This window comes from Pempheris klunzingeri, chromosome 10, assembly GCF_042242105.1.
Source record: "Pempheris klunzingeri isolate RE-2024b chromosome 10, fPemKlu1.hap1, whole genome shotgun sequence".
Classification (NCBI taxonomy): Eukaryota; Metazoa; Chordata; class Actinopteri; order Acropomatiformes; family Pempheridae; genus Pempheris; species Pempheris klunzingeri.
In genome coordinates, this window is record NC_092021.1 from 24,147,450 (window position 1) to 24,160,659 (window position 13,210).

General features: G+C 41.9%; 1 protein-coding gene across 1 annotated transcript; it reads right to left on the bottom strand.

Annotated features, from left to right (window-relative positions):
• Window positions 1–89: 89 nt before the first annotated feature.
• hspbap1 (hspb associated protein 1) lies at window positions 90–13,125 on the bottom strand. Its single transcript, XM_070837592.1, has 8 exons — window positions 13,018–13,125; window positions 11,376–11,597; window positions 10,212–10,396; window positions 8,995–9,131; window positions 7,131–7,302; window positions 3,740–3,823; window positions 3,249–3,359; window positions 90–1,355 (listed from the first exon to the last, which is right to left on the bottom strand). Exons 2-8 carry the CDS (start codon window positions 11,569–11,571, stop codon window positions 852–854), a joined length of 1,389 nt encoding a protein of 462 aa, XP_070693693.1. The 5' UTR covers window positions 11,572–11,597; window positions 13,018–13,125; the 3' UTR covers window positions 90–851.
• Between the last annotated feature and the right edge of the window lie 85 nt (window positions 13,126–13,210).

A 13,210-nucleotide genomic window follows, 5' to 3' on the forward strand; every position in this document is an offset into this window, starting at 1 on the left:
CTGTGGACGTCTACCATCAGTCTCTAGAATGTAATTCACGTCAGTGGAAAACAAAGTGCAGGACATCAAACCTAGAAAAAAGAACAATGTTAATGGAAAGGTTACATTTATTATTCTTGTAGTGCAGCCGTCCTTTTTCTCGGAGATGTGTGACCTGCGGCGGCGGACTGTACTCAAACACACCCGTTTCATTCACCGCTGCTTACACACCGGCTTCATCAATCACCAAACCATTACGATCAGCCTGCTGTCGTTGTTCAATGACAATTTTCATTAGCAAATGACAGGGGAACATTATGCAGATAACAAATGTTCACATCTCCAGAATATTACCTGGAAATTTATGGCTTATTAACATACCAAATTGATTTAAGAGGTCATTTTTCTTTCTCTGGACGAACCAAACAGGATTAACGTGTGCAGGACAACAAAACAAGGAAACGTTAGAGTCACTCCATTGCGTCACTCATCACATTACCATTAGTTTTGGTTGTGACTTCTCACATCCGGAGTTAGTCTCAGGAGGGCTTTGACACATGAGAGCAGGAATAAAAAAGCAGGGTGAAACTCTGCGCTTCATCTGTGCTCTCTCACTTCTCACTGACACCAAAGCATTACCGATAGCTTGGAGGATGGATTAGTGCAGCCAAAAACCTTTTAGCACTCTATCACTGCAAACTCCAGCGAGACATCCACAGTGGAAAAGCTTAGAGAGCCTTTTTTTCTTGAGATTTGCAGATCAAACATTCTAAATCACCCCTGAAGTGAAGATAATTTTTAGTCTAACGACTATGAATGGCTCCTTCCTCTTTGGGCTTATAATAGGTTGTGTAAGGTGGTGAATATTAAAGCTAGGATGGCACAGTGGTCCTGTGACTTCCTGTGTGCCTTTCCAGTAAAAGCTTGGTGACATGGGCGATGATATCCGGATGCACCAGGCAGTCCAACAGGTCATTAGTGGTAATTGTTTTGTGTATTGGAGCCTCGTAATTCTCTGGGGAGTTCTCTGGTGTCCCATCTCCACAGTCCTGGTGGAGTCTGACAGCAGACGAAAGTTTGGCCCTCGGTGCCCCGTCTGAGCTGACCTCCAGATCTTCTGCGGTCACCTGCCTTATTTCTGCCGTGTTCTCTTGCTGACAGCGGACAGGGATGAGATGTGGTCCGAAGGGAACACTGAAGGGCACAGAATCCCCGACCAAATTGCTGTTTTTCCTGATTTGCCCTCTGGAGTCCCGCTTGACTGGACAGGTGTCTCCCGGGCCCCGGGTCAGTTTGCTGCCCCTCTGTCTTTGAGCAGAAGCGCTGACGGCCAGGCTCACATACTGCATGTTCTCACTGTGGGATGCTACTCCTTCCTGCAGAAAACAGAACCAACAAACAAACCATTAGGAAGAGCTCCCCAAGGAGGTGGGGAGGAGGGCAGAAGCTGATGTTTACTGTGCAAGGCATTGTTTATTTTTGATGTTTCACTCCAACATTGGGCTTTTCATTAAAACGTTAAGCCTCCGATTTAAGCTGTCTTTCTATCACAGACCTGTAGTTAAAGCCTGGGAGCTTAGAAGAGGAAACAGGTGCAGGTCTTCTGCCTCAAAAAAAGACCTGCAGTGTCTGTTTCCAGAGTCTTCTTGAATTCAGGTTTGAATTACAGTTATAACTGATGGTCTAACGAAACCCTTTTATTCTGTGTAGGGTGTGAAATGTATGGGAGTTGCACTACTAGCTACTAACAATTACCCTTACTACCCCACAGATAAACCCCAGAACAATGAGGTGAATGGGGCAAAAAGAACACAAACACAACCATGCCATCAGAATAATCTGAATGAAGCTATAATATGATAAGTATTTTACTCACAGGAGCTTGTTTGATAATTTGTACATCACTAGAAAAATTATGTCTTGCAGAATCCCATTTACAGCTAATATCTGTCTCGGAAAGACCAGTGAAAAGACTGACATTATGTTTCTGAACTCTTTGAACTCTATAACTCCCCTCTCTGAAGCTGGTCTGTTAACTCCAGTACAGCACGATATTACATCAGCTATCTAGCTTCTAAAACACTGGGAAAGTAAGAAGGTTTTGAAGTTCAGCCCGTCTCCTCTCTTTGTAGCTACAGGAAGCATCCCAGGAGCTTTAGTCTCTCTCCAGCAGCTGTGTTTCTGTACAGCAGCTCGTTCTCTGACTACGCAGTGAATGACCTCCTGTAGGAGGGATAAATATATCCTCTGACAAAGCAGCCGCAGAGAGAAAGAAGAAGGTGTGGGAGGTCCAGTGGTTAGTCATCTATCACAGGCAGACCTGAGTCTCATCAAGCTTGTGGACGTCTGGATGAGTTCAAGCACAAAAGTCAGTTCTACTTTACACCAATAAAAAGTTGTGGAGAATGGAGAAGGAGGTAGCGTCTCCAGAGGCGGGCCAAGAAATTAAATGAGGCAATTCATGAACCTACTGGGGCAGAGATTGTGGCTGTGCAAGATTAATTGTTTAGGAGGATAAAATCCACATGACGCCTTCTATGGGTGTTAAGACAACAAATGGAAACACTTTCAACACTCGTTATTCACCATGAAGCGTCATACAAAGTGCTCACTTTGTAGAGTGACTTCTTAAAACCCAGATGAGCTCAAAATGTGTCACTATGAGATGCAAATAGTTGTGTGTCACTGATGATCACAAGCCAACGACCGTCATGTGATATGTTTGAACCTAATATTGGCATTTTATATGGACACACAGATACATACCATTATGGCAAATATGCAAAATGTGAATGATGTTAAACGGATGCAGTGTTTCAATGTTAAGCATCAGATAACAAACACAACAAAGACTTTGATAACTTGTTTTTTTAGCTCTTATTCAAAATGCGTTCTGAAAAACATCATGATAATTATCTTTATTATTGCTGTTATGAAGAAGAAATTACAAAACTATCAAGATACAATTCAACTGAAAGTCAATAAACGATAATGCTCATTTAATCTAGGCCACTACTGGATGAATGTGTTCTCTGACTTTGCCATCTGACTGACAACTCCGTGTGTTGTGATGAAGGTGAGGAGAGAGAGACGCAGCTTTGGCAATTTTAGTTAAACAGTCAACAAGAAAGTGTAAATCTTTAACAAAGACCATAAAATTGGGTTTTTTGATTGTTTTTTTGTGTGGCTGCACTAATGCACACAAGAGGAAGTAATCTGGGAGCTATTGATTTGAGGGAGTAATTAACGTCACAGTGTTAATTCGTTACCTCGGTGGGATTGAGCCAGTCGTCAGCGTTGTCGTCGCTTGGTGCGCTTTTAAGGGCGCAGACAACAGCCTTGGTGACAGCTTCACTAACTCTTGCCATGTCGTCTGTTTCCTGTGCAGAAACAGGCAGCACAAAGCCAAGAGAGAGAAGAATGAGCGCTGCATATCAAGATAATTACAGTGAATGATAAAGACCGTCTGAAGATTTTGAAGTTTGTTGCGTCGATGACCTTGCGGGGAAAGCTGGAGAGGTGCTGCTCTTTGAATAAACATTTTGGGAGCGACGCAGAGCTTTTCATGCGGCACACACTCCTCGCAGTGCACACACTCATCATAATGACAGGGAATCTTTTACTGCCAAGCCTCTTCATTACTCAAAGCTGAGAGGGGCTTTCATCTGGGAGCACTAAACTCTGTTAGGATGAACCCGAGCAGGAGCTCCTCAGGGCAAAGCGTTATGAAATGTTGTCTGAGAACTGTGAGACATCTTACCAGCTCGATCCAGGAGTTGACGCTGACCGTGATGGGATCCACTGACTCCACATAGTGCCACCAGTGTCTGGGAACATAAAGCACCTGCACACAGAAGATTAAAACAACTTAATGACATCACTGACTACCTTCCTTTTTGTCTTTAAGTCTTTGTGATGAATGTGGAGGGGATATGCAACTGTACTGATGATCCACTAGATGGCAGCATACACCTTTCCCCCCCCCCACACACACACAGACTGTCAGTGATTCAGTCATTCATAAAGTGACTATTAAAATGGGAGAATCGTATTGATTCCCTGCATCCTCCGCAGCCCTGATTCACTCATGGCCTGTGGTCTAACAAGACAAGAAGAATGATCTGTCCTTTAATCAGATTTACAAAAGGTGGAGCCGTCCCGTAGGACGTCCCTGCAGATACCAAAACTGTCCATTCTGTGTCAACAGCTGAGGTATTTCCAATAATCTGAGCACAAAAGTCCACTTGTAGCTTCCCACTGCATTTAAACGCCAAATCCACCCACAACATTGACTGGAGGAGTTCAGGGTGATTGATCTGAAGACTGTGAGTGACCCTTGAAGAGTCAAGGAGGCCACTCACATCTAACAACACATGCCGGCCTTGAACCAGGACAGGGGTCACGATCTGCCTCTATAATGTATAATGTATAACCACTTGTTATTGTGCAACTAAAGGACCAGATTAAGGTAACGTGGGAACACCTGAGCCAATTCCATTTACTAAAAGAAAACTGTGAGATGCTGTTGAAAGCTCTGCAGGCGAACTGACCCGACTTCCGTGTGCTTAGACTTCTTTCACCACATGCCGCTCCCAAAGATCAATAATGAATATTACCACTCAAAATCCCTTTAGACCAGTGGGATCTACGAGGACTGGCCAAGTCTTATCTTCACCAAAACTTTCTTGATGCAACTGCAATAATAAGATAACTGATATTGGTTTATAATCTGTTAACCGTAGAACCACAACAGCTGGGAATCAGTTCTTCAAATCTTTTCAGGTATCGACCAAAACAACCCAGCACTGGTTAGTATTTAAACTTCCTCTGTCACATGATACCTGCATTCAATCCTTTTTTCACACAGACATAGACAAAAAAAAGACTAATTGTTTGATTTTGCTCACAGCCAGTCACCACAAGAGTTCTCTGATTTAAGGTGGAGTGTGATTGCCCCCTGCCACGGCAGCTACAACCCATAAAAAAAAGTGGTGGTGAAGTCGAAGCTCAGCGTGCGTGAGCTGCATGTGATGGAGCTGAAAGTTGAGCGTGCCAAGATGTCATCAAAACAGAAAAACAAAACAAAGAGTATGGTTTTACTGCAGACCTGTGGCGTGTGATTAATATAGATGCATAAAATAGAAGGAGGATTATCTCAGGAAACACAATAGATATTAGTATGGATATCACTTTCAGGGTGCTCGTATTGGCGCTGGTATCAAAGCCGTAAAAAGCACCCGATGACCTGCTAAGGCATCAGGCGTGACCCTGACCTGCTTCACCAGCCGTTAGAGGTACTTAACAGCTGGCTTTGGAGTTGCTGATAGGTGGGTATTCAGTGCACTGCGGGCAGAGAGTGAAAAGAGACAGATGGTGAATTGCTTCGCTACCATTTTGGCTCTTACAGAACAAAACGATGAAGCTGGAATCTGAAACAAGGCAAAAGTAGGACAAAGACACCCAGGGAGACTGATAACTACCTCAAAGGTAGCTGAGGACGCGTCATAAAATCAGGCCACCCAGACGACAGCCGTCATCTGATTGCACAACACTTCAGTCGTAACTTTACTCACTCTGAGCTCCTCTGGTTGTGAAGCAGAGCAGACGACAGCTCTCTCAGCTGAACTACTGGCCTGGACTTGACCCTGTTACTTTTCATATCAAGAGTGATGACGCAGCTGACTTCAGTGCATCTTAACCGTACACTTCCTCCCGTATAAAAGCATCAGCCTGTTGAAGGTGATACACCACAACTGAGTAGGCCACATTTTTTAATTGGAACACAAGTCACGACCGTTGCCTTCCTTCACACTTTTATGGAGGACACCGAGACAAATAAATCTCACTGTTGAGTCCGCTTTTACATGTTCAGAGCTCGAGGAGCAATAAAGCCATATTTTATGGTTATTGCTTCTGTGTCACAAGCAGTTTTTCACATAAATGTAGAGCTACAGTGTTGCATAACATCAGACTTCAGTAATTTGCTCGTGGTGGTTTTCCAATGTCTAAAAAAACACAACTGATGTAATAAAAACAAAAAGAAAAGAGGTGTTTGATGTGCAGGGTTTCCACAAGTGTAATGCACTTGCTCTCTCTTGCATCGGAGATGTATTTTAAGATGTTTTTGTAAACTGTAGCCAACGTGAGGCAGCTCAGTTGGAAGTATAGAAATAAAGGTTGGAGAGCTCACCATCTGTTGGTTAGCATGTGAGCACACTACAGGAAAACCAGCAGCTGTTGACCCTCATTACCACCATGAGCAATACTTCCTGCTAGAGACACATAGCCACTTGTTTGGTTGCCTTTGTTTTGCCTGCGTCCCCCCAGGAAAAATAAATTAGTTAGGCAATGTAGTTTTGCAGTTTTTTTGACCATAAGTATCTGCAGGTAGTGCAACGGTGGCTTAATTGAGCTAAGCTACCAAACTGTAAGTAATAACAAAACAGATAAAATACACAATACAATACACAAACATCTGGACACTGCAGGTTACTGCAGATACCAAAGACACACGTCTGCTAAAGTTTGCCGTCATGCAGCACAACGGTGGCTTAGTGGGAAGCCACTATACTTCCGTTGTGACATTTAAGGAGAATGTTGAGGAGGAAAAGTAAAACCCAACAAAAGTCAGACCTCAGGTCGACAAAGACCACAGCCACCCTTCTTGGTGTTTTTCATATAGTTGATGTCTGATGGGTCACAAATCACAGCTGTCAAAAGTTGTGACCCTCTCTAAATAACAACAATAGAAACAGCTATTAAAAGAAAGTATGATAAAACATTACGCAAATCAAATTCCTGTTCAGCTCACAGAATGTGGTGCCATGTGGGGCCACACCGGGCTGTCAGCCCCGGTCAAAAGATACTCGCCAACGGGTCTAACAACTTTTCTAGAGGAAGCCCTGCAATGTGTCTCAGCTCAATGGGTGTAACAACATTGTACAGTCAGCTCCCAAACTGATAAGATACACAGAGGAACAAAATAAGTTAATCATTTATCTATAAACTATGTCCTAAACACGATAAAGAGTAAATGTGAATTTGATAAGCATCTTAATAACACTATCCAAACAAGAAAAGCAGCTGACACCAAACAACGATGTGATGCTTTATACTTATATGTTGGGAAGTAACGTGTCAGGAGTCCCGACCTGTCCCGGCTGCAGAGTGACCACGTGGGCCTTGGCTCCCTGAAATGCAGGGAACCTCCTCAGGTCTGGATGGAGAACATCCACTTGGCTGAAGACACTGGACTCCTCGTAGGGGATCCTGGTTGGGTAGAGGCGACCAGTGTCCTCTGGAGGAAAGAGGTGCCAGCGCTTCCTGCACACAGGAAACATCACACTTAGATACGACGTCAGACTGAAAGAGCAGTCGGGCACAGGGATGTCAATTATTGATCTAGTTAGCCATACATCAAGGCTTTCCAACACTGTAAACAGAACTTTGATTACACTTTGACTGAGCGCTGTAAATATTAGAAGTGATTAAAACATTTCTGCAGTGGACCCAAACCCAGTTGTGAAAAGAGGAGGGAGGATGTTCTAATTATGAATTACTCAAATTAATTTAAGCCATCGGACACTTGTTCATAATATTCTCTGCTCATCAGAAAAAAAAACAACAAATGTTTCTATCTTAGCATGACGTTTTAAAATCTGTAATTTCTTTGTCACAAGAATCTGAATTCCAAATCCTTTTCCATTCTGGGAGATGATAAGATCTTACTGCAAATCCATCACTGTAAAACAATCCAGTTTTGTCTGACTCGAAATTCAATTTTATTCCCTGGGGAATTTGAGAACTGTTTAAAACCGCTGCCATTATTGTTTTCTGTTCATCTGACCCCCCCCCCCCCACATTGTCACAAATGTCATTGCATCAATCAGGATTGTTGTATTTTTATGGATCAGCGGGTGTCAAAGACCAGCTTGAGTGGAATTTCATTCCATTTGAGATCAATACCAACTGAAAGAGCCTGAGACCCAATTACATGGAGTGAGACAAAAGTGTTGCTCTCTGGGAGAACAGTGGTGCGAGATAAGATACAAAAAGACCTTTTCCCTTTTGTCTCTTCGCTCACGGTGCCTCATATAGCGCTTCACCCTCTGTCTCCATTCCCTCTTGCTCTGGTGAGCTCTGCAACAAATTAACTCTCTTGCAGAGGGCAGAGGACAGATCGCACAGTTACAGCACCCTGCACTTTCCCTGTTGCGGAAGAGCAAGGTGGTTAAGGGACAGAAAACTTCCAACTTCTCCACTGATGTGGTGAAATGTAGCTGTGGTTGGGTTCGTCGCGCTCAGTTTCCCGGAAACGCACAACCCCATCGTCACTTTTTATTTCACACTTCTAACAGGGTGCTACTGAAAAATTGAAAAATCAAATTGGAAATCAACGTACGGCAAAAAAAAACAGGGTGGCACATCAAAAGAAAAGTCAGACGCACAGATTAATAAATGTAACTGTGAGAAAATTAGGTCATGGCAAGCAATCACATGTGCTCTGCAGTAAATGGTAAACAGACTGTACTTGTATAGCGGCTTTCACACACCACTCATACACTGATGGGAGGTTGCCAGCTCTGGCAGGGGCAGGGAAATAAATGTTCTGTAGATAATCATATCATAATAATAATATAATCATATAATGTCAGATCGGGTGCATATTCTTATCAGAAAGGTCCATTACTGACTGGATTCAAACGTGTGTCTGAATTTGGTAAATATACTATTTACTATACTATTAAGCTATACGACACATGCAATCTTCACATCTAATTGAAATTGGAACACAAATAGTGTAAAATATGTAATTTAATCAGCAACACAAGAGTCTAAAAAAGTAGTTTGAAGATCTAAAGGCCTGGAGAGGAACAAAAGAATCTGTAAGGTTCTCTATATAACTTTTAAGTTAATTTTGACATCACTATCACACAAACCTAAGAAAGGCAATATATAAGCAATAAACCTTTCTTGTTCATGTAATGTTTATTGATCTGTACCCTTGTAACTTACCGTCCTTGTACCTGCAGCACCAGGTTACAGCCGTATGAGTCCAGGTGGCACGGCGTGTTGGCCCCCTCTGTGCCGATCCATAATGTGCTCTCTCTCCCATTGCGTCCCTCGAAACCAAACTCGGACCACTTCACGTCCTGCAACATACGCACACACATACCACATCCAAATGACAATTATCAATCTGAAATAATGTGAAAATATGAATAATAGTCTGATTTTTTAGTTACAAGTCGCCGTTCTTTCTGTCCATGATAATGACACGACATGACACGGAGACACGACTCAACTGTCACGACTCTGCTATGAGCTCACAGATGTATCTGCACCTCATCAACTACTTTGACAGGTCCTATTATAGGCGACCAAACCAAACTACAGTATTTGTCATCTTTCAAAGAAAACTGGTCTGTCAATCATGTCCTGTCAGAGCACAAAGGTGTAGCCATCACGCCAGCATCCTGAATAATGAAGTAATTACCATATATGCAGGCAGCTGTGAATGACAGACTGGTCAATCTAGCCTTCAGACAGCCTTTTCCCAGCACCATTTTATGCTGCAAAAAGCCCGTGCTGCCTGTCTCAAAAGCATGAATGTCAGCGGATAATAATTGCAGGTGGATGCCCAATAAAAATTTATCACTGAGATAAAAATGAAATGAATGTGGGGTAGTGTCTTCAGACAGGATGGCACTTTAATGTCTTTACCTACCACAGCACAAGAACAGCAGCTAATATAAAGCCGTTAGGAGCAAAAGCTTAACATTTTAATTGAAAATGTCCAAATGTGGCAAAAAAAAAAACACAAGAATATAAATGAGCATTTTAAAGAAAACTGAGACAAGAACAGCATATTTTAGCTCTTTTAATTTGTATTTTTTTTAATTTAATGTTTAATTTGTTGATAAGCCAAAGCTCCTGCAAATACATTAGAAGGTATTAACATTTCAGTAATTATTTTTTTAATCAAACTTTAAGAAACCAGCCTCTAAATGTGTTTATTATCATCTTAAAGAAAATTAGTATTTATAACATTTAGCGACGCTGTCTGGATTCTGCAAAGCCTTCTATTTGCAATGTCATTTAAACATCTCAGGTGCTAATTAACTGACTCTAAGCCGGTAAATCCAGATCTCCCATTGTTGAAGTTTTTGACCAGGGATCATTACAAAAGTGACCCGATACCTTAACATACGTGCACACAGGAGGCCGATTACCTCAAACATGGAAGGTTGATCTTGAAACAATATGGCGATGTATTTGTAGTCAGCATAGGCCCAATACTCTGACTTGGGGTATTCGAAGAAAGGCCCTACATCTGCCCCAGGATGGTCCCGGGTCCAGCTGAGAAAGTGCACCAGTTTGGCCTCCACATAGGAACACTGGGTTTCAAACAGAGGCGCTATGAGAGATGTAGCAAGAAAAAGTACAAGAAAGAGAGTAATTACTGGAAAATTGTGATTAAGTTTCAGTAAAACAATTCAACTTTTCTATGCCAAAAGAAATGCATTTCATATAAGCTATTAGAATCACAGCACTATGCATCATCACAGAGGCATGAAATCACAGTTGTAAGATTTACTCTCTGTTGTTTTAGTAAACAAAGTGCGTCAATGGTTGAGTGATATCATCTATAATCCAGCGTGAGCGATGCCCTCGTCAGCTCTTGCAGCTGAAAAAGATGATTCACAGGTCTGATTAGCGAGTTTTTAATCACAGGACACGCAGACTGTTATTCATCGCAGGAGTTATTACCGTCATTACCTGTTTTAGAGCCACGTGGAGAGAAAAACACACCAGAGGCTCTTTAACAAAAATCCTCCGTTTTTTTTCTTGCTCATTTGACATTTTAAATCAGATCATTAAACAGCCTCCAATACTTCATCAGGTCCTAATCTGTAAATGATCACGTGTCAGAGGGTGAACTACACAAGGCTGCAGACGATTATCAAGTGCTCACTGAAAACTGAGTAAAATTAGAGAACTGACATATAAGGATTCTGTGCATCCATGTGATCAGGAGCACAAAAACAATAACGCTTTATGATTTAAGGTTTGAATGCAACAGAACATTTCTTGCATTGCCTATAAGAGTGTATCTTTGCAAGATCTTTTTGGGGTTAATGATGTAAAGTGAAGTGGACAGCGCTGCATTTTCAAAGTGCTAGAGGTTTTAAGGAATAGATAAATGCAGAGGTATCTATCTATCTATCATAATTTCAGCAATTTCAAATCAATTTGAGCCAAGTAGGAGGGCTTGGTGGATATCCTGAATTGGGTTAAATTCACATCAGTCTGTTTCAATTCTGCATGTTCAATCCAGATGATTAATTACACAGGAATTTCCCTCAGATCTGTCTGGATTAATCTTCTTTTCTTACTGTTTATCTCCTCTTTTCTCCCAAGTCTGAATCGGATGAGTTTGTCGCCAAGGCAGCCAGACAGGTGCTCTGCAGTCCAGTGGAGAACAGGCCAGCCACAGGTCATGTTCATGAAGACTGCAGGCTGCTGCAGATGATGAAGGATCCTCTGGGTCTCCTCTGGGCTGAAGGCTTTAATAGAGTCGGGGGCAGCCATGGCCAGTCGTACACACTGATGGAAGGCTGCGGATACAGATTAGCTGATAAACTGATATAGCAATTGCAGTGTTACATTAGCAGTCATTCACAGGGATTATACCAGTGCCTGTTAGCTAAGGCATGTCTCGTCTTCTGTAGGAAGGAGCTTAAGTAGATTTTCATGCATGTTAAAAACTCCACATAGTGCCATCACTAAGTAACGTGGAGAACATTTTGGGAGCAGAGGAAACTGAAGCTTCCTTGTTTTCAAACCTATTTGTCCTACCTATAGCATAAACCTACAACCTGAAACGGCTATCAGAACTTCAGAGAGATATTTACATAAAGAGATTTGATCTGTTAAGAGTTCGTCCAACTCATTCAAAAAACTGCTGTGTCTCATAGACAGTAATCACTCTGCTTAACCCAACGCTGGATCCACTTGTTTTTTAAAAGTGGTTTAATAAACTAATGACCCATGAGGTTCAGACACTAAATTGAATTAAATGCAAAATTAAAACAAATGCAAGAGTCATTTAAAAGTCTCTCTTTTAGTGTTTTCATTATATAAATATGCTCTTGTGCTCAGATTTCACATAAGCCAACACATTGACATCCTGCCACTTCAGTTTGTGTAACTGATCATGTGGTCAACAACTAGATTACATACCAAAAAGTCTGTAGGATGTATTTTACACTTGACAAAATGTGTCATCTTAATTGTACTAATTAAATCCCACCCAATATTGGTAACTGAATCAAGTTGTATCTGTATTAACTTCATACAGATATACTGGTATTAGCACATATCATATAAGAAACACAGACTTTGCAGCACATAAAAGCCAAAGATATGTTTGCATTAACTCAGAAACAGTATTTATGCACCAAGGAAATGTTTGCAGATATTATGTGTTTAAGTTATCTGATGAATATACTGATATGAGCCTTACAATGTGGTAGTTATCGATACAAGTCTGATTATTCACTCCAGTCCACTTTAATTGTTGCTGAAAAGAATCAGGTATCTTAATTTAACATTTATAACTTCTTGTAGTCAGTTCTGATTAATATTAAGCACCAGATCGAACTAGCTCCTCACCGTAATGAACTTAAATGTCAGTAGTTAAGTTAAGAGGTTTGTCCAGGTACCGCGGCTAATGCTAACTAGCTTTATGTGACATAATGTGCAACTTGATTACGCTGCTTTGCGAGAGGAACTCGGCTAATCAAGCTCAAATGTGACAAAATGAACTTCTGGTTGTCTCAAATTGACAGAGCACCAACTGTGGGTCTGTTACAGCACACAACTATTAGCTGCTAGCTAGCTAGCTAGCTAGGCTCAACATGTTGTTTTGGCTGAGGAACAGTCTTGGGATTCACTGGCAAATCCCTGTTCCGGGAAAGCCAACGTCAGCTAGCTTCACGAAAGTCGTGGGTCTCTTGACACAAACAGGGGACTCACCTTTCACTACACGTGCTGTTGAAGTTCGGGCGGAAGTAAACAAACATCACATGACAGTACACGGCGTCCTAATATCTTTGAAGAGCCTCACTGTGAATCTACTCCATTCCGGCTCTGCGGTCGCAGCCGTCGCCCCACTCAAGCGAATGCACCGGCGGAGCTAAAATGGCGGCTCCTGGAGCCACAGTTTCCA